Genomic DNA, 18,913 nt, shown 5'->3' on the forward strand with positions numbered 1-18,913 from the left:
GATAACAGGCGTAAGCCATCGCACCCGGCCAGTCCCAGCACTTTGAGAGGCCTAGGTGGGCAGATTGCTTGAGCCCAGGAGTTTCAGACCAGCCTGGGCAGCATGGCAAAACCACTGCATTATTGTCTGCCACCACTGCACTCCAGCTTGGGTGACAGAATGAAATCCTGTAACAGGAAAAAAAAAAAAAAAAAAAGATGGAAGAAAGAAAAATCCAGTCCAATGGCACCTCCTCTCTGGGTTCCTGTTTTCCTAGGAACAAAAGGGCTGGGCTGAGAGGACAGCCAGTTGCCAAGACCAGTCTGGGGGATTACTTGTGGAATGAGAAGCGTTGCTGGGGGCCTTGGCGGGCCACTGTACAGAGGCTGGGCAGCTCCCTGTAGTCATGTGGGTTTCCTGGACCATTATTTTCTCCCACTCACTGTGGGAGAAACAGCAAAATACTGAAATCAGAATCATCATTACAAGTTCTGACTCGTCCTCAGTAAAGCACAGTGGTTAAAGGGATGGGTTCTGGAGCAGACTGACCCAGGTTCACAACTCAGTGTCTTCTTTTCTTTTCTTTTCTTTTCTTTTTTTTCTTTTCTTTTCTTTTCCTTCCTTTTCTTTTCTCTTTTCTTTTCTTTTTGCATAGAGCTGGAATCTTGCTCCATTGCCCAGGCTGGAGTGCAATGGTGTGATTATAGCTCACTGCAGCTTCAATCTTCTGGGCTCAAGCGATCCTCCTGCCTCGGTCTCCCAAGTAAGTAAGACTACAGGCACACACCACCATCCCTGGCTAATTTTTAACATTTTTTGTAGAGATGCAGTCTTGCTATGTTGCCCAGACTGGTCTCAAACTTCTGGCCTCAAGTGATTCTCCCGCCTCGGCCTCTCAAAATGTTGGGATTACAGATGTGAGTCACTGTGCCCAGCCTCAGTGTCTTTGTATACCAAAGGTATGGCTTTGGGTAAGATAGAACCTCTCTCAGCCTTCATGTCTTCAGCCATTAAGTAGTATTTTGGTTACGGCTATGTAAAAAACCTCCCCAAAATGTTGTGGCTGAAAACAACAGCCATTTTATTCCGTTTCATGGTTTTGTGGATCAGGAACTCAGATGAAGCTTGACTGGGTGATGCTTCTGCACTATGTAGCATCAATTGGGTCACTTGGTACAATTTAGCTGGTGCTAGGCTGGGCTGGAGGAACCAAGATGACTTCACCTTTCTTTGAGACAAGATCTTGCTATGTTGCACAGGCTTGTCTGGAAGTCCTGGCCTCAAGCGATCCTTCCTGACTCAGCCTCCCAAGTCAAGATAACTTCATTCTTATTTAGGCTTCTCCACATGGTCCCAGGTTCTCTCCACGTGGACTCTCCCATAGGATACCTGCACTTCTAACGTGGTGGCTTCAGGGCTCAAAGAATAAGGGCTCCTTGGCCAGGTGCGGTGGCTCATGCCTGTAACCCCAGCACTTTGGGAGGCTGAGGTAGTCGGATCATGAGGTCAGGAGTTCGAGACCAGCCCGGCCAATATGGTGAAACCCCATCTCTACTAAAAATATAAAAATTAGCTAGGCATAGTGGCATGCGCCTGTAGGCCCAGCTACTCGGGAAGCTGAGGCAGAAGAATTGCTTAAACCCGTGAGTCAGAGGTTGCAGTGAGCCGAGATCGCGCCACTGCTCTCCAGCCTGAATGACAGAACGAGACTCCGTCTCAAAAAAAAAAAAAAAGTAAGGGCTCCAACATAAGAAGAGGAAGCTGCCAGTCTCTTTAGGGCTGTGCCAGAGAGTGTCATGGTATCACTTTTGCCATATTTTATTGGCTAAGCAGTCACAGATCCTGTGATGGAAGGAGTGATAAAGAATTTGGGGCCATCCTTAAACTGCCAAAAGTGGGCATAAAAATACTCCTAAGCCAGGTGCGGTGGCTCACACCTGTAATCCCAGCTTTTAGGAGGACAAGGTGGGAGGATTGTATGAGTCCAGGAGTTCAAGACCAGCCTGAGAAACATAGTGAGCCCTCATCTCTACGAAAAATAAACAAAATTAGTTGAGCATGGTGGCGTGCGTTTGTAGTTTCAGCTACTCAGGAGGCTGAGGTAGGAGGATCCCTCGAGCCCAGGAAGTAGAGGCTACAGTGAGCCGCGATCGTGTCACTACACTCCAGCCTGCGTGACAGTAAGATCCCAGAGATCCTGTCTCAAAACCCAAAAAACCAAAAACAAAACCCACAGAAACTCTTAGGGCTATGAGGAGTAAATGAGATAACGCATGCAGAGGCAGATTTACCATGAAGCAAATGTAACTTCAACCATGGGGGTCTTTAATTAAACAGTTTCTTCCACATCCGGGCATCTAATTTTGTATTCATAATTCTCCTTTTTCCTTTTTCTCAAAGAGGACCCTCAAACTGTATGAGAATCAGGCCCTACCCATCCTGGCTCTGTCCCGAATGCCAGTATCAGTACTTACTAAGCATACTGCCTGGGACAGAGAGACGTTCAACGTGGGGCCCCTCCAGGCACTGGGCTGGCCTGGTCCCCTCTCTGTGGCTGAGGAGAGGGCTTCTCCTCTCACTCTGTCCTTTCTGTCTTTTCAGGATCATTTCTTCTTCTCCTTTCTTCAAAATGAAAGTAAAACACGCTGGGAATAATTTCATAATCACAAAACTGCCCTCCCAATTGGCCCCTGCCTCTACCCCCTGACCTCACCACCCACCAGGGAGGTGGGTCTTATTCTGGGCATCATGCCAAGTTCTTAGCTGGGCCCTCTAGAATCTCTAAAGGAAATCTGACTGAAGAGGGGAAAACCAGCAGGGGGAGGCAGCATTCCCAGTGCCCAGTATGGTCTAGGAGGCATTGAAATTCCAGGGCCGAAGTCCTGAGACAAAGATCATAATGAGACAGGAAGGTGGCAAAGGAAGGAGCCCATTTGCATGACAATAATTGAGCCAAGAATAGAAAGCCACAGGGATGCAAGGGTGAGGCTGGCAGCTGAGCTGGGCTAAACCTCTCAAATCAGACTACCCAGCTCTGCTCTGCAGGGGAAGGGAGGCTGAGCCCTGGGCCAGGCTTGGCAGGGAAGGAAGGGGGAGGACACGGCCCCAGGGCATTGTGGGAACACTGGCCAGGCTGGACTTTGCCTGAACACTGGCCAGGCTGGACTTTGCCTTCCTCCTCGTCCTTCAGCCGGGAGCCCGTCTTTGTTTGCCTTTGCCTTTGAGGCTCTGTGGCTGTGGGGCTGAGTGGGCATCATGGCAGCTCAGAAAGATCTCTGGGACGCCATTGTGATTGGGGCTGGGATCCAGGGCTGCTTCACCGCATACCACCTGGCCAAACACAGGAAGAGAGTCCTCCTGCTGGAGCAGGTACTGTGTCCCTTCTGCACCCCCGGCTGGAAGGACTGTCCTAGCCTCCTCCCCTGCAGAGGGGTTTTCAGAGCCAGCAGGCTACAGGGCAAGGCCAAAGGGCCTGAATCATCAAAAATTCTGTGTAATTTGTATCTTAGCTGCCTAGTGTGTTTCATGACAATTCAAAGAAGTTTCACATCCCTCACACCCACATTGGGTATCTAGGCACATTTCCTCTTTCTACTGCTTCCCAGTTCCTGCCCTTGACCAAGCGTCCCAGGCCCTGTTCTCTTCCTTCTCACTGCTCTGTCCCTTCTGTGCCCAAATGGTTGATCACCCCCCCAAGAAAAATAATTGGTTCTTCTCTGGGTAACCTAAAGTAAAGACAATTTTGCCTAGAGGCAAAGGTTGATTTATCCACCTAAGAGGTAGGATTATGTCCTGCATATTCCTGGCCTCTCACCCCAGAACCCAGCACAAGCTTCTGTTTTTTCGGTTTTGTTTTGTTTTGGTTTTTTTTGCCACCTCCAGATAATAGCAGCCTCCTTGTTTGATACATGATAAGTGAGACTGAGGTCTTATTTTTCCTGCTATGCAGTGCAGTCTGCAGTGACCACTGCTGGTGGGCCCTGTGTGTCTGTGGGGTCCTTTGAGGACAGGGCCACCCAGCTATCATCAAAGCTTTCCACTGCAGTGGGCTCTCCCTTTCCATTCTGCCTGCAGTTACCCAGGCTGGCTATGGTTTGCTCTTCTTGGTAATGAGCCAGAGTATTTAGAAACCTTCTTCATTTCTCTATCAGTTTTCTCAAAGCCCAAGGGATTCCTGGTTCATCCTCTCAGGAAACTCATTGTTGCTGAATCCTGAGGTGGTTCTCTTACCCTGAGTGATCTGTAGCCACAGAGAAATAAAGTCAGCATCAGTTTCCTTGTTCATAAAATGAAGGGGCTAGACTAGTTGAACTGGAAGGTTTTTTCTAATTTTTCTTCGTTATGAATCTAAGTGAGGTGAGATTGCAGCAGGATGGTTGAAGACTAGCTAACAAAGGAACTTCTTTCTGGATGTGAACAGTGTTAGCAAAAGGAAGCCCAAGTTAGTGCTATTGAAGAACTTCTATCTTGATTGCCAAGTCAGTAACTTGGTCATGAAGAGAGAATTTGGAAAGATTGTATGGATTTTTTTTTTTTTTTTTTTTTGAGACAGGATCTCACTCTATTGCCCAGGCTGGAGTGCAGTAGTACTATCACAGTTCACTGCAGCCTCAAACTGCTGGGCTTAAGCAGTCCTCCTACCTCAGCCTCCCAAGTAGCTGGGACTACAAGTGCCACCACACCTGATAGTTTTTAAATTTTTGAGGAGACTGGGTCTTGCTATATTGCCTAAGCTGGTCTTGCATTCCTGGCTCAAATTATCTTCCTGTGTATAATCCTTCCCCAGATTGTGTGGAAATATTTGATGGATAAATGGATCCTGGTTGACAGCACACGCAGAGATGGCTCCTAACGGGGGATGCAGTGTGAGGGGTAATGGCTTCCATCATCTCTCTTGTTTTCCACTTCCAGTTCTTTCTACCACACTCCCGAGGAAGCTCCCATGGACAAAGCCGGATAATCCGAAAGGCATATCTGGAAGACTTTTACACCCAGATGATGCATGAGTGTTATCAGATATGGGCCCAGTTGGAGCACGAGGCTGGAACCCAATTGCACAGGTGGGCTGTGGGAGGAATTCCTTGAATCATGGGGCTCTGCACCTGCAGGTGCTTTTAGTGTGTGAAGTGGCAGTGCTATGGAACATTTGGAATGCAACGGGAGGGACACAAGGCCTCAGGAAGTACCAGATGCATGGAAGAGTTCTGCTGTCGTGGTGGTCACCCCACAGGTCCAACTGACTCTGGTCAGGCTCTGCGTTGCAGGACTGGGTTCAGACCATGTGTCCAAGGCTAGTAGAAACGGTAATGGAAAGCCTGCTGGCAAGGCACCGTGTGGCAGATGCCCTGAGTGGGGCAGGAGTCTGCTGGAGAGTGTATTTTCAACTCTGTGGAGGCCTCTGCAACTCTTTTAGGGCAGGGGTTGAGATAGAGGAGGAGGCTGCTTTCAGGATTCTTTTTTTTTAAATTATTGATGGAGTCTCGCTTTGTTGTCAGGCTGGAGTGCAGTGGCACCATCTCGGCTCACTGCAACCTCCACCTCCCGGGTTCAAGCGATTCTTCTGCTTCAGCCTCCCAGGTAGCTGGGACTACAGGTGCATGCCACCACGCCCAGCTAATTTTTGTATTTCTAGTAGAGACGGGGTTTCACCATGTTGGCCAGGCTGGTCTCGATCTCTTGACCTCATTATTCGCCTGCCTCGGCCTCCCAAAGTGCTGGGATTACAGGCGTGAGCCACCGCTCCCGGCCCAGGATTCTTTATAGTCCAACCAATATCCTAACTTTTCCTGAGGGGTCCTCACCCCTTGTAGCAACCCTATAAACCCATTTTGTTCTCTCTGAGTACCTTTTCCTGTAGGAACAAAATGGGGACGTTCCCCAGGCTGGATTGCTTGCCAGGGAGTGAGCCTGCACCTCTTTCTCTGCTACCTTCATGGCTCTCTCCAACCCTTGACCTTTCAAATACTCATGGGAAAGAAAGCCAATAATCTGTGATGCAATGGGAACTTTAACCATCCCGCCTCCCTCCCACCTCCTCTGTGACTCTTAACTGAACTTCCTACAAACCCTGGCTCTACCCTATAGGGTGGTGGTTATTTTAATGGCCAGGAACCAAGAGGTTAGTGTTCTGTTGCAAAAATACCATTAACTTAAGAACAAAGTGAAATCCATTATGCAAATCAGCCAGGGCAGCTAATTACAGATTTATTCAGAGGCAGCTAATGCACCCAGCACCCAAATAAAGGAGCATGTCTTGCTGGGGGGTGGCCTGGCAGAGGGACCCTTCTCTGTCAGTTGTCTGTGAATACTGCTGAGTATCTTTTGCTAAGAGACTCGCCCTGGGCCTTGGAGGGCACACTTCTTCCCAGCACACAATGGGACAACTAAGGCTTGTTGGAGTGTCTGGAATCTTTCCAAGGGAGATGATTCTGGAGGGAGACAGGCTTAGGTCTGACTTTGTGCTCTATTTCTCACCAGATATGTGATCTTGGAAAAGTTTCTTGACTTCTCTGTGCCTCACTTTTTCTCATAGGGCTCTGAGAGAATTAAATGAGACTTTTGTGAAATACTTGGCCCAACGTCTAGCACCTTTCAATAAGGGGCAGTCCATTCCATCCATTCTGGGTCAGCTGCATCCTGTTCCATTGAGCGACAGGGGGAGGAAAGGCAGGAGGAGACAGATGGGTGCAACAACCACAGATAGCAAGGGGAGTGGCAGCAGGAAAGAGGGAGAGGGATCCTTGGGTAGGAGACTCTCAGAAGCGCACACTCCTCCTCTTTGCCAGGAGGACAGGAATTTGGAAGGGCTTTGGAACCGGACCTGGCTCTCAATCTCAGCTCTGACACACTCAGCTGTGTGGTTTGGAACAAGCTGTTGAAGCTCTGTTGAGACTCAGTTTTGTTTGTTTGTTTTTTTTTTTTTTGAGACAGAGTCTCGCTCTGTCGCCCAGGCTGGAGTGCAGTGGCGCCATCTCTGCTCACTGCAAGCTCCACCTCCCGGGTTCACACCATTCTTGTGCCTCAGCCTCCCGAGTAGCTGGGACTACAGGCGCGTACCACCATGCCCAGCTAATTTTTCGTATATTTAGTAGAGACGGGTTTCACCGCGTTAGCCAGGATGATCTAGATCTCCTGACCTCGTGATCTGCCCACCTCGGCCTCCCAAAGTGCTGGGATTACAGGCGTGAGCCACCGCGCCCGGCCAGAGACTCAGTTTTTTCATCTGTGGAGTAGGGATACTAATACCTGTGTCATGGTGCTGGTGTGAGGATAAGTAGGTAATGGGCTTAGAACAGCACCTGGAAAACTATCTTCCTCCTCCTCCTCACCATATATGTAGTGTTTACAATAAGAAACTAGGCTGGGTGCAGTGGCTCGCGCCTGTAATTCCAGCACTTTGGGAGGCTGAGGCAGGTGGATTACCTGAAGTCAGGAGTTAAAAACCAGCCTGGCCAACATGGTGAAACCCTGCCTCTACTGAAAATACAAAAATTAGCTGGGCATGGTGGCGGACACCTGTAATCCCAGCTATTAGGGAGGCTGATGAGGCAGAAGAATTGCTTGAACCCAGGAGGCAGAGGTTGTAGGGAGCCGAGATCATGCCACTGCACCGCACTCCAGCCTGGGTGACAAAATGAGACTTTGTCTCCAAAAAAAAAAGAAAAGAAAAGAGAAAAACTAAGAGTTGCTCTAAGGACCTGACACCTATAACTCATTCCATTCTGCCCACAATCTTATGAGAGGGTTGCTGCCAGGTAGTCAGGGTCTTATCCCATTAGTGCAAATCACAAAATTACTATACTCTTAAGTCTAGAATAGAGGTTGGCCAGCTTTATCTGTAAATAGCCACCTAGTAAGTATCTTAGCCTTTGCAGGCCATGTGGTCTCTGTTACAATTATTCAACTCTGCCATTGTAGCATGAAAGCAAGATGTAAATAAATGAGCCTGGATGTATTCTAATAAAACTTTATTTATAGATGCTGAAATTTGAACTTCATGTAATTTTCATGTATCACTCAACATTATTCTTCTTTGGATTAAAAAACATCAACAATTTAAAAATTTTAAAACCGTCTTGGATCATGGACCAGACAAAAACAGGCAGAAGGCCAAATTTGGTCCCTGACTGGTGGCTTGCTGGCCATGGGTCTGGAAGATACCTCAAACTGGTTAACTTGTCCATTTCTGTCTCCCAAGAAGTTCATGCCTAAATCATCCCAGGTCAAAAGACTGCTACTATGCATTTAAAGACAGGGAAATATCACAGCCCTTCTTAAAAGACCATTCCGATGTCTCATTGCCTCAGTTATGAAAAATGAAAAGTTATGTGAGTATGCTTTAAAAACCTCTAGAGTGCTAAAGTATTCTTACTATTGTTGTTATTATTCTATTATTATAAGTCCTTTCTTATGGCGAGCCTAATGTACTCAGGCACACTAATTTATTTGGTTCTTTACTTAGCAGGGACAGAGCAGATACTTCCTATTCTCAGAATGGTATCTGAATACAGCTCTGCTACCTTTGGGCTAAAAGCCATTCTAATTCCTTTAGCTTTTACTGATTCTTATTTTCTAAATGATTCATCATCTGTGTGGTTCTTACTTCTCCCCAGGTTCTTCTAGAAGAACCAGCACAATACCATACTACTACTGATAGATATGAGCATACTTAATGCTATTTGATGATGATTTAAAAAAAAAACAAAAAAACAAAACCTTTAGGAGTTGGCAGTTCAGGTGGTTGTCCAGTGCTTTTCATTCTGTTCAGCTGCTTCCTGTGACAGCGGCATACTAAACATGGGTAGGTTTGGGATATTTGCATATATTCTGGGAACAGACAATGACACATGTGTCAGATCACAAGGTCTGAATCTTTTGTGATGTGTATAGCCAGGATGCTGATTCCAACAGCAAAATCCAGCTCCCTGGCCCATCTCTTTTTTGCCCCGCCTTCTCCCTTTGAGTCCTACTATCTAGCTCCTGACCCGGGCTGCCCCTGCTTAGCTGACAATATCAGACAAGATCACAGCCGTAGGCAGTACAGCTGCTGGCAGAACCTGGTGGCCCCCTCTGCAGCTGCTGCTTCTAGTGTCTGCGAAGTGTCTGGCTTGTCAGCCACATCCCCTCCCTGGAGCAGTCTTTGTTAACCAATTCCACCTCGGCCCACTGAGCGGAAGATGAAAAGCTGAGAGCTCCTCCAAAACCAACAAAGACAGCAGCCATTACCAAGTCCCCGTTCGAATCCCTTCCCCAAGGTGACTCAGAGCTGACTTGCTTGGCATTTTTAACCCAGAGAGGGGAGAGCTGGAGCTTGGGATGGAAGATGGCAGGTACAGGGAGAGCTGTCTCCCCACCTAATTCCTCCCCACTCCATCTTGCACCCTGTCCTGCTACAGTAACTGGTGGAAATCCCTGATCACCAACTCCCTACATCGTATCTGACGCATTAGTCGGGCCATAGAGGAGTCAACAAGGCCCTTGGGAGGAGTCTTCAATTACCTCTTCCTAGTGCTGGATCAAGCTAGGGTCAGGAGGAAGGAATAGTTCATACCAAATGCTCTTCACTCAGCTGATGGGCATTCTGGGAGCTGGGAGCTGCACTCTTTTCTAGGGTTCCCTGGCAACTCATGTGATGGCTTTCAGTCCTTCTTTGTAGTTAGTCCTGACCATTCATTTCCCAGTCATTTTTTATCCTGCGGATGCCCTCGTCTCTTCTCACCCTTCTCCTTTCCAAACTTGCAGCCCGGGTCTAAGCAGAAAAAAGAAGACGGGGAGGTCACGAACATAGGGGTGAGAAATTGATGCAGAATGAGCAGTCTATTTGTTGGGATCTAGAAAAAGCCATTAAGAAAATAAGCACTTAAATGATTTTCAATCTGCCCATGGAAGCCATCTATCTTCATGCTGGGGGGAAAAGGCCCATTCTCCAATCTTGGTTTTGATTGACTGGTTTCCAATTCTCTAAGCGTTTCCCATAGGAGCCTCTCACCTATCTCCCATAATGACAGGCCCTTGCATTTCCAGGCAGTGTTTTACATTTATTTCCGATTTGCTCATAATGGTCAAAAATCTCTCTCCAATACAAGGCATTTCTCCAGCAGCGCACGGTTTCCCTCAGGCCAAATAGCTTAGCTGTGATCCACGGAAAATGAGAATTTCCCAAACACATCTTCGGACTAGGGGAGGGTCCGGCATCACACATTCAGATGGAAAATTTCCCACTGTTAGATCAATATCTGGGCTAAGAAATAAATGCCACAGGGCCAGAGAGCTGGAGCAAAATGATTACAATCGGCACAATTACATTCACCGGCAGAATCAGCTCACTGATTACTCCCAGGGATGGGGAGCTCCCGCTTCATCCACCACAGGACGGCTTGGGAATTAGAACATCACTCAGCATTTCATATTTCGACAGATTTGCCCGTTGTCTTGGCATGAGTTCATTTTTCCCATACAGTACATCCCTGTAAGAGGAGTCATTTCAAGGAAAGAAGGAAGGAAGGAAGAAGGAAAGGAGGAAGAAACAATGGAAAAAGGGAAAGGAAATCTCAGAGTACATGAGAGGCCAAAGCTGCTATATTGTAGGCAGAGGTTAGAATATGCTGCTCTGGAATTTTCAGGTCAGGGATTTCACATTACATCTGCTTAGGTGTGGTTTAAGCCAGGTCTCTCCCAGAATCCCTCCCAGCCAGCACCCCATTGGGTAAAAAGGGCTCAAGGAAATACACCTGAGTGACTTCATACTTATTTATTGACTAAGAAGTTTACTAGGGCCAGGCACAGTGGTTCATGCTTATAATCCTAGCACTTTGGGAGATCAAGACAGGAGGATCACTTGAGGCCAGCAGTTTGATACAGGCCTGGGCAACATACCATGTGACTCTTGTGTCTATAAAACACAAAAAATTAGCCAAGTGTGGTGGCTCACGCCTGTAGTCCCAGATATTTGGGAGGCCAAGGCAGGAGGATTGCTTGAGGCCAGGAGTTTGAGATAGGCCTCTGCAACACAGCGAGACCCCTATTTCTGCACACATGCAGAATTAGCCAAGTGTGGTGGCATGTGCCTGTAGTCCTGGTTACTTGGAGGGCTGAGGCAAGAGGAGCTCACTCGTGGCTGCAGTGAGCTGTGAACGTGCCACTGCACTCCAGCCTGGGTGATAGAGACCCCATCTCCATTAAAAAAAAAAAAAAAAAGTTTTGTCAGGTGCAGTGGCCCCTGCCTGCAATCTCAGCACTTTGTGAGGCTGAGGCAGGCAGATCATGAGATCAGGAATTCGAGACCAGCCTGGCCAGCAAGGTGAAACCCTGTCTGTACTAAAAAAATCCAAAAATGAGCCGGGCGTGGTGGTGTGCGCCTGTAATCCCAGCTACTCCGGAGGGTGAGGCAGGAGAATTGCTTAAACCCAGGGCGGAGGTTGCTGTGAGCTGAGATCGCACCACTGCACTCCAGCCTGGGTGACGGAGCTAGACTCAGTCTTGGGGGGAAAAAAAAAAAGTTTACTAGGTAAGTGTTCATTACCTCTGAACCAATCTGAAGTCCTTTTGGGGGCCACAGAAAAAAGACAGTCTGCTAAGAGCAGGGATTTCCACTGCATCTTTCCTCTGTTGAGCTTTGAAGAGGCAGAGCTCTCGTTGCTATCTCGCTGGTGGTGGATGCTGGGTAGGCGGGGGCCATGGCAAATGGATTGGGCATGCTGCGCGGCTCTGTGTACTGACACCCGCCCTAGGGCCCACAGTGTCCCTACCCCTCCCAATCTTCTCTTTAATCCCCCCAACCAGATAATGTGGGATTTGGAAGCATGTAATATCCATGAGACTCCATTATAGGCTATTACGAGCTTTATGCGCACTACCTGGGGGATGTACCAGGCCGCTGCTGGGCAGTGCAGTAGCTGCAATGGAGAAGGACCACACAAACGGTCCCAAAGGCCAGAGCGACTCTTCCATTGTTTCTATCTGTTTCCCCCAAAAGGGAGCTCTGGTCTCTTGTGACAGAGAGGCAGGAAGCATGAAAGAGAAACAGCTTTCACTCCCTTAGGGAGTAAAAGCATAGAGGGAGGTACAGGGAGAAACAAAATCACAGTCACCGAATGTATTGCTGGAGCCCTAGCAGACCATCTACCAGTGTTTCTGCATGAGAACGCCATTGGAATTTGGGGTGGAATCTTCTCGAGCATTGCAGGTGTAGCATCCCTGGCCCCTGCCCACTAAATGTGAGAGGCAGCCCCAGGCATTGTGCCAACTACAAAAATGGGTCATGCCATTTTCAGTTGTCCCTGGGGGTGGGTGGGTAAGCGGGGGCTACCACCCTGGTGAGGAACCATCAGTAGTTCAACAGGCACGTTACAGAGGAGGAATCTGGGCCCAGAGAGGTGGGTGACCTGATCAAGGTCATGGCCAAGGTGAAGCCAGGACTAGAGACAGAGCCAGGTCTCTCAGTTTAGGACCCTTTCCACAAAACAGGCAGTCTCTAAGGAACTGAGAGACAGAGAGAGACACTCAGGAAGGGACAAACATATATGACAAGAAAGAGAAAGAGGAAAGCGGGGAGGGCAGGGGAGAATACAGAACAGAGAGATCAAAATAGTGAATGGGGTCAGGGGACAGGAGGAAGGGGAAGAAATATCATCAAACTGAATGAACTTCCACCACTTCCAAGCCATGGGACATGAAGGAGAACTTAGGATCCAAGGGCAGGATGGTTCCTGAGAAGGGGCATAGAGGACAAGAAAACCAGTGAGAGCCAAGGGCCGACTTGGGAATGGGCTGGAAATCAGCATGAGAATACTGGGATTCTACTGACTGAATCTCGATGACTTCACCTCTTCTCTGAACATGAGGCCATGACTCCTCTCAGTGCCTACACCTGGACCTGAGATCCCTCCTGAAGGAGAGCAAATGGTCCAGGGCTTTCCTTTGTTTTGCTTTGTTTTGAGACGGGGGCTTGCTCTCTCATCCAGGCTGGAGTGCAACGGTGCAATCATGGCTCACTGCAGCCCTGACCTCCCTGGCTAAAGTGATCCTCTCACCTCAGCCTCCCAAATAGCTGGGATCACAGGCATGTGACACCACGCTTGGCTACTTTTAAAAAAATTTTTTACTTTTTGCAGAGACAGAGTCTCGTGATATTGCCCAGGCTGCTAGTGAACTAATTAGTGGCCTCAAGTGATCCTCCTACCTCAGCTCCTGAGGTGCGGGGATTACAGGCGCAAGTCACCACATCAGGCCAGGATTTTGAAACATACCTTCACCTAGGTGACTTATTTTTTAACAGGCAGACTGGATTACTGCTGCTGGGAATGAAGGAGAATCAAGAATTAAAGACAATCCAGGCCACTCTGTCTAGGCAGAGGGTGGAACACCAGTGTCTTTCATCTGAGGAACTGAAGCAACGTTTCCCAAATATTCGGTTGACCAGGGGAGAAGTGGGGCTCTTGGACAATTCCGGAGGAGTTCTCTATGCATACAAGGCCCTCAGAGCCCTGCAGGTGATGTCGTACAGCACTGGGGCAATGTAGGTGCTCCCTGCTCTGGGCGTCCTGGGTCCCAACCAGCCAGCCCAAGACCCCCCTCTGGATGAGGTCTTTGGCCTGCTGGCTTAGTCTTGACTTTTTGGGCAGGGCAGTGATATATATGCAGCTGGCCTTGTCAATACAGGACAGGTCTAGATTCTGCACTCTTTTCTGCCCTAGGCGAAAGGCTTTCTGTCCACCAGGGTGAACCACATACAGAACTAATTCACCTTTTCCTGCTCCTGCCCTTTCAGGATGCAGTTCGACAGCTAGGAGGCATAGTGCATGACGGAGAGAAGGTGGTGGAGATAAACCCAGGGCTACTGGTCAAGGTGAAAACCACCACCAGGAGCTACCAAGCTAAGAGCTTGGTCATCACGGCAGGTCCTTGGACCAACCAGCTCCTCCGTCCCCTGGGCATTGAGCTGCCTCTCCAGGTAAGAGTAGCTGGAAGCCTGAGAGTTGGTGCTCAAGAGAAGCCTTGGAACCTGATGGAGTCAAATTTGCATCCTGGATCTGGACAACCTTGGGCAAATTCGTTCACCTCACTGAGCCTCAATTTTATCACCTGTAATATTGGGGGATGATAGCTACCTCATAGGACTATCGGAGAATTAAATTATTAGGCTGGTGCAAAAAGTAATTGTAGTTTTACCATTCAAAGTCACAGCAAAAACCACAATTACTTTTGCACCAACCTAATATATGTTGTATATAAAGCCTTTAAGAGGCCGGATGTGGTGGCTGACACCTGTAGTCCCAACACTCTGGGAGACCGAAGCAGGAGAATTTCTTGAGCCCAGGAGTTCAAGACCAGCCTGGGCAATATGGTGAGAACCTGTCTCTACAAAAACAAAAAAACTTAGCCAGGTGTAGTGGCATGCACTTGTAGTCCCAGCTACTTGGGAGACTGAGGCAGGAGGATGGCCTGAGCCTAGGAGGTTAAGGCTGCAGTGAGTCGTGATTCTACCACTGCACTCCAGTCTGGGTGACAGAGCAAGACCCTGTCTCAAAAAAATAAAATAAAATAAAATAAAAATAAAGTCCTTAGGACATAACCTGGCTTGTAGTAAGCACTCAATAAACCTGAGGTCTTATTAATTCCCAGAGAGAGAGAGAAATAGGGCAGGGGGCTGGGTGTAGTTATGGGAGAAAACTAAGAATGGGAGAAGAGACAGAGGCTCAGAGATCTTTGTGCATTGTAACACATGTAACAGGTAAACAACATGAGAAGTGGGAGAGACAAACATGGATGAGTTCAACTGGGTGTCCAGGCTTGCGTTAAAGGGCCACAGGGGCCCAGAGAAACTGCTCTCATTGCTGTACAGTTCCATGGCTTTTCTTTATCTCCCACTTCCTCTCCCTGCCTCAAGACCCTGCGGATCAACGTGTGTTACTGGCGAGAGAGGGTTCCTGGGAGCTATGGTGTGTCCCAGGCCTTTCCATGCTTCCTGTGGCTGGGCTTGTATCCCCACCACCTCTACGGACTGCCTGCAGGAGAGTACCCAGGGCTGATGAAGGTGAGCAGAAAGATCGAGAAAAGGCAGGTAGATGCCAGTGCAGATTGGGGGAAGCAGCTCTAACTTTCCCCTCCATAGACGCCCTTGGGTCTCAGGGGCAGCAGAAGGAGCCTGCTTCACTCTTGGCGATTTGCAAGGAAAGACCCTCAGCTGCCCTGAGGTCCAGCAAAAGGAGCCCTTCCTTTGCAAACATAGGGTGGTTGCAGGGACCAAGAGCTAAGCAGCCTCAGGTGACAGCCCGCAGCACTTGCCAGGAGTGGGGAAGGATGGAATGACGGATGGGGCCCTCCTGTGTACACGCCTGCCCTTCGGCTGTGGCTGTGCGCAGAAGGCCAGCCCTCACCACTCCTGCCGCTCTGATTGGGAGCCAGGTCAGCTATCACCACGGCAACCATGCAGACCCTGAGGAGCGGGACTGCCCCACAGCACGCGCAGACATCCGAGACGTCCAGATCGTGAGCAGCTTTGTCAGAGATCACTTTCCTGACCTGAAGCCCGAGCCTGCTGTCATGGAGAGCTGCATGTACACGGTAAGGGGTCTGGGCAGCCTTGCTGGGCCCCCTCACCATTCTACAGAAGGGAAGAAGGAGACAGACCTTGCACTGGCCAGGCCCGATTGTTTGACCCCTGCCATAGTGTTTGACTTTAAACAAACGAGCTCATTTCTGTGGGTAGGTTCACCTCTACCAGAGAAGGGCCTGTTGGAAATTATTCCTATTCTTCTTCATTAGGAAACTAGGCTATGCCTGGCAGTCGGTCCTTCACTCTGATTCCCAGAAGAGCTCTAAACGATTTTTTGGCAAGCTCCTCCAGTTGAGCAGGCCTTAGGGACAAAGAGAAGAGACAGATGTCACCAGGGCCTGGGGCATCTTGGCTAAAGTTAGTTTACAAAGATTAACTGAACACCTACTGTGTTCATAGCTCTGTGCGAGAAGAAAGGCAGATGGACAAATGAGAAAGACTGGCACGCCCAGAAGGGCACGGGCATGCGGAAAGCATCCCTGTGCCTCATTCCATCCTTTCTGGAAAGAAATCCAGCCCAGCCCCTTCCAGTTAGAGCCTGCAGTTCTTCCTCTTCCCTCGAGCCTCAAAGAACACAAGGTGTGATTGTTTCTTTCTAGAATACCCCTGATGAGCACTTCATTCTCGATCGCCACCCAAAGTATGACAACATTGTCATTGGTGCTGGATTCTCTGGTGAGCCTGAGCTGGGGGGAATGGGGTGCCTTAAAGCTGACCTAACTCAGCGCCAGGAGAAATGGTATTTTCCACACTCTTAGCTGCCTAGATAGGTGCTGAAGCCTGGACATTGTAGGTATAAGGAGGCTGGGCAGTTAGAAAAGGGGTATTCATGGTGGGAGGCCACTTCTGGCTTTGGGATGTGACCAGGAGGATAGTCAGCCCTGTCTGGGTAAGTAGGGGATGTCCAGAGAGCTCAGCCTCTCTGTCTGTGAAGTTGCCTGAGAGTCTGCTCTTCCCTTCCTAGGGCATGGGTTCAAGCTGGCCCCTGTAGTGGGGAAGATCCTGTATGAATTGAGCATGAAATTAACACCATCTTATGACTTGGCACCTTTTCGAATCAGCCGTTTCCCAAGCCTGGGCAAAGCCCACCTTTGACCTCTGGCCAGAAGCCTCCCTCCTGTGCACAGGAGTCGATTTCACAGATGGAGAAGATGTCTCAGATGAAGGGAGTATCCCTGAGATGTCATCCTTTTTCTTCTGCCTCACTTGAATCCCGCATAAACACAAGATGATTGAGTCTACCTTCTTTCCTTGGCCAGCTCCCCTTTCCTTCTGCCTCGCTTGAATCCCCCGTAAACACCAGGCAATTGAGTCCACCTTCTTTCCTTGGTCACCTCCCCATTCACAACTACTTTCTTGCTCCCAGAAGGCTGATCAGATATTCTACCATCACAGAGTAGCAAAGACCTTTGAGATGGATATATCAGGAAGAGGGCACAAGAACTGACTCTGGCGACCAAAGCAGTTGTTAAAAATTCTCTTTGCTGGCCGGGCGCGGTGGCTCAAGCCTGTAATCCCAGCACTTTGGGAGGCCGAGGCGGGTGGATCACGAGGTCAGGAGATCGAGACCATCCTGGCTAACATGGTGAAACCCCGTCTCTACTAAAAATACAAAAAAATAGCCGGGCGAGGTGGCGGGCGCCTGTAGTCCCAGCTACTCGGAGGCTGAGGCGGGAGAATGGCGTGAACCCAGGAGGCGGAGCTTGCAGTGAGCCGAGATCGCGCCACTGCACTCCAGCCTGGGCGACACAGCGAGACTCCGTCTCAAAAAAAAAAAAAAAAAAAAAAAAAAAAAAAATTCTCTTTGCTGGGAGCGAGGTGTGGTGGCTCACACTTGTAATCCCAGCACTTTGGGGGGGCCGAGACAGGCGGATCACCTGAGGCCAGGAGTTCAAGACCAGCTTGGCCAACATGGTGAAACCCTGCCTCTACTAAAAATACAAAATTAGCCGGGTGTGGTGGCGCATGCCTGTAATCCCAGCTCGTTTAAACAAATGAGCTCATTTCTGTGGGTAGGTTCACCTCTACCAGAGGTGACCTGGGAGACTGAGGCAGGAGAATCACTTGAACCCGGGAGGCGGAGATTGCAGTGAGCCGAGATTGTGCCATTGCACTCCAGCCTGGGCAACAAGAGTGATACGCTGTATCAAAAAAATAAAAATAAAAATAAAAAAATAAGTAAATAAATAAATCAATCTCTTCGTTGGGATATTTGAAGAGCTTGGGATGGATTTTTGACTAAATCTCCCCCGAGGAGGGTGAACAAGATGATCTGAGAGATCACTACTGCTCTTGGAGTTCCTTTTCCTAAAGCTAAGGCCAGCCTCCGTCACAAATGCCCATAAAATCTGGTTCATCTTCGGTGAACAATAAATATTTGTTGAACAAATAAATAACTGCCCTGCATTAAGTCTGTAGTGGGCTTTCTTTTCTGTGTGACCTCATTTCTTCCAGGCTCTAATTGTCTAAATCAGCACCACAGAATCCATTAACCCAGGAACCCTTGGAGTCTTTATCCCCTCAATGCGCTGCACCCCCTTTCTCTGGATTCTTTGTCTCCTCCTCACCCCCTTTCTGGTTGTGTGAAGATGCTCAGCTCCCCAGTCTCTCATTAAGGTGTATTGTCAGGTCCTTATGAAGATGGAGCTGTTATACCAGAAAGAAAGAGAGAGACACACTCGCTTAGAAACCCTGTTCAATGTTTGAATGTTAAATGTGCCATTTTATTATCATTAGGATTGCTCCCACTTAATGAAACAGCATTAGCACCGAGTCGGCTGGCCTCCTTGCACTAATTGCTTTGGAAGGGAACAGGCTTGTAACCATCCCAGGGTGGGTGGAGGGGTGAGGGGTGGAAACAGGGACTCGAGCAAGTTTGGATGCACTCAGATGAAATCCACCTGGAGGATCTCCAGATTGGGCCAGCTCCGCCCCAGAACAGGAGTTAAAATGCTCTAGAGAGAAAAACTGGGACTGGGCGGGCAGGATGTGTTAGGGGGAATCACAGAGTGGGGAGGAGCAGGCAGTGAGAATGACAGTACAAATAGCTCCAAAGGAAATACAACACAGAGGAAATGGCTCTTCAACTGCCTGAGTCCTTAAGGTCCTAGGCATGTGTATTAGCACTAATTCTCCAGTGTGTTATAAAAAGTAACCAAGGCCAGGCGCTGTGGCTCACGCCTGTCATCCCAACACTTTGGGAGGCTGAGGGGGGTGGATCACCTGAGGTCAGCAGTTTGAGACCAGCCTGGCCAATGTGACGAAACCCCGTCTCTACTAAAAACACAAAAATTAGTTGGGCATGGTGGCGAGCGCCTGTAGTTCCAGCTACTCAGGAGGCTGAGGCAGGAGAATAACTTGAACCCAGGAGGCAGAGGA

The 18,913-nt window shown here is 48.9% G+C and overlaps 1 protein-coding gene across 1 annotated transcript; it reads left to right on the forward strand.

Annotated features, from left to right (window-relative positions):
- Positions 1 to 3,130: 3,130 nt before the first annotated feature.
- PIPOX (pipecolic acid and sarcosine oxidase) lies at positions 3,131 to 17,328 on the forward strand. The gene is made up of 8 exons (XM_031657447.1): positions 3,131 to 3,348; positions 4,891 to 5,039; positions 13,256 to 13,469; positions 13,748 to 13,930; positions 14,867 to 15,013; positions 15,385 to 15,543; positions 16,135 to 16,210; positions 16,500 to 17,328. The coding sequence occupies exons 1-8, from the start codon at positions 3,235 to 3,237 to the stop codon at positions 16,628 to 16,630; spliced, it is 1,173 nt and encodes a 390-aa protein (XP_031513307.1). The 5' UTR covers positions 3,131 to 3,234; the 3' UTR covers positions 16,631 to 17,328.
- Positions 17,329 to 18,913: the final 1,585 nt, after the last annotated feature.

Source organism: Papio anubis, chromosome 17 (assembly GCF_008728515.1).
Source record: "Papio anubis isolate 15944 chromosome 17, Panubis1.0, whole genome shotgun sequence".
Taxonomy (NCBI): Eukaryota; Metazoa; Chordata; class Mammalia; order Primates; family Cercopithecidae; genus Papio; species Papio anubis.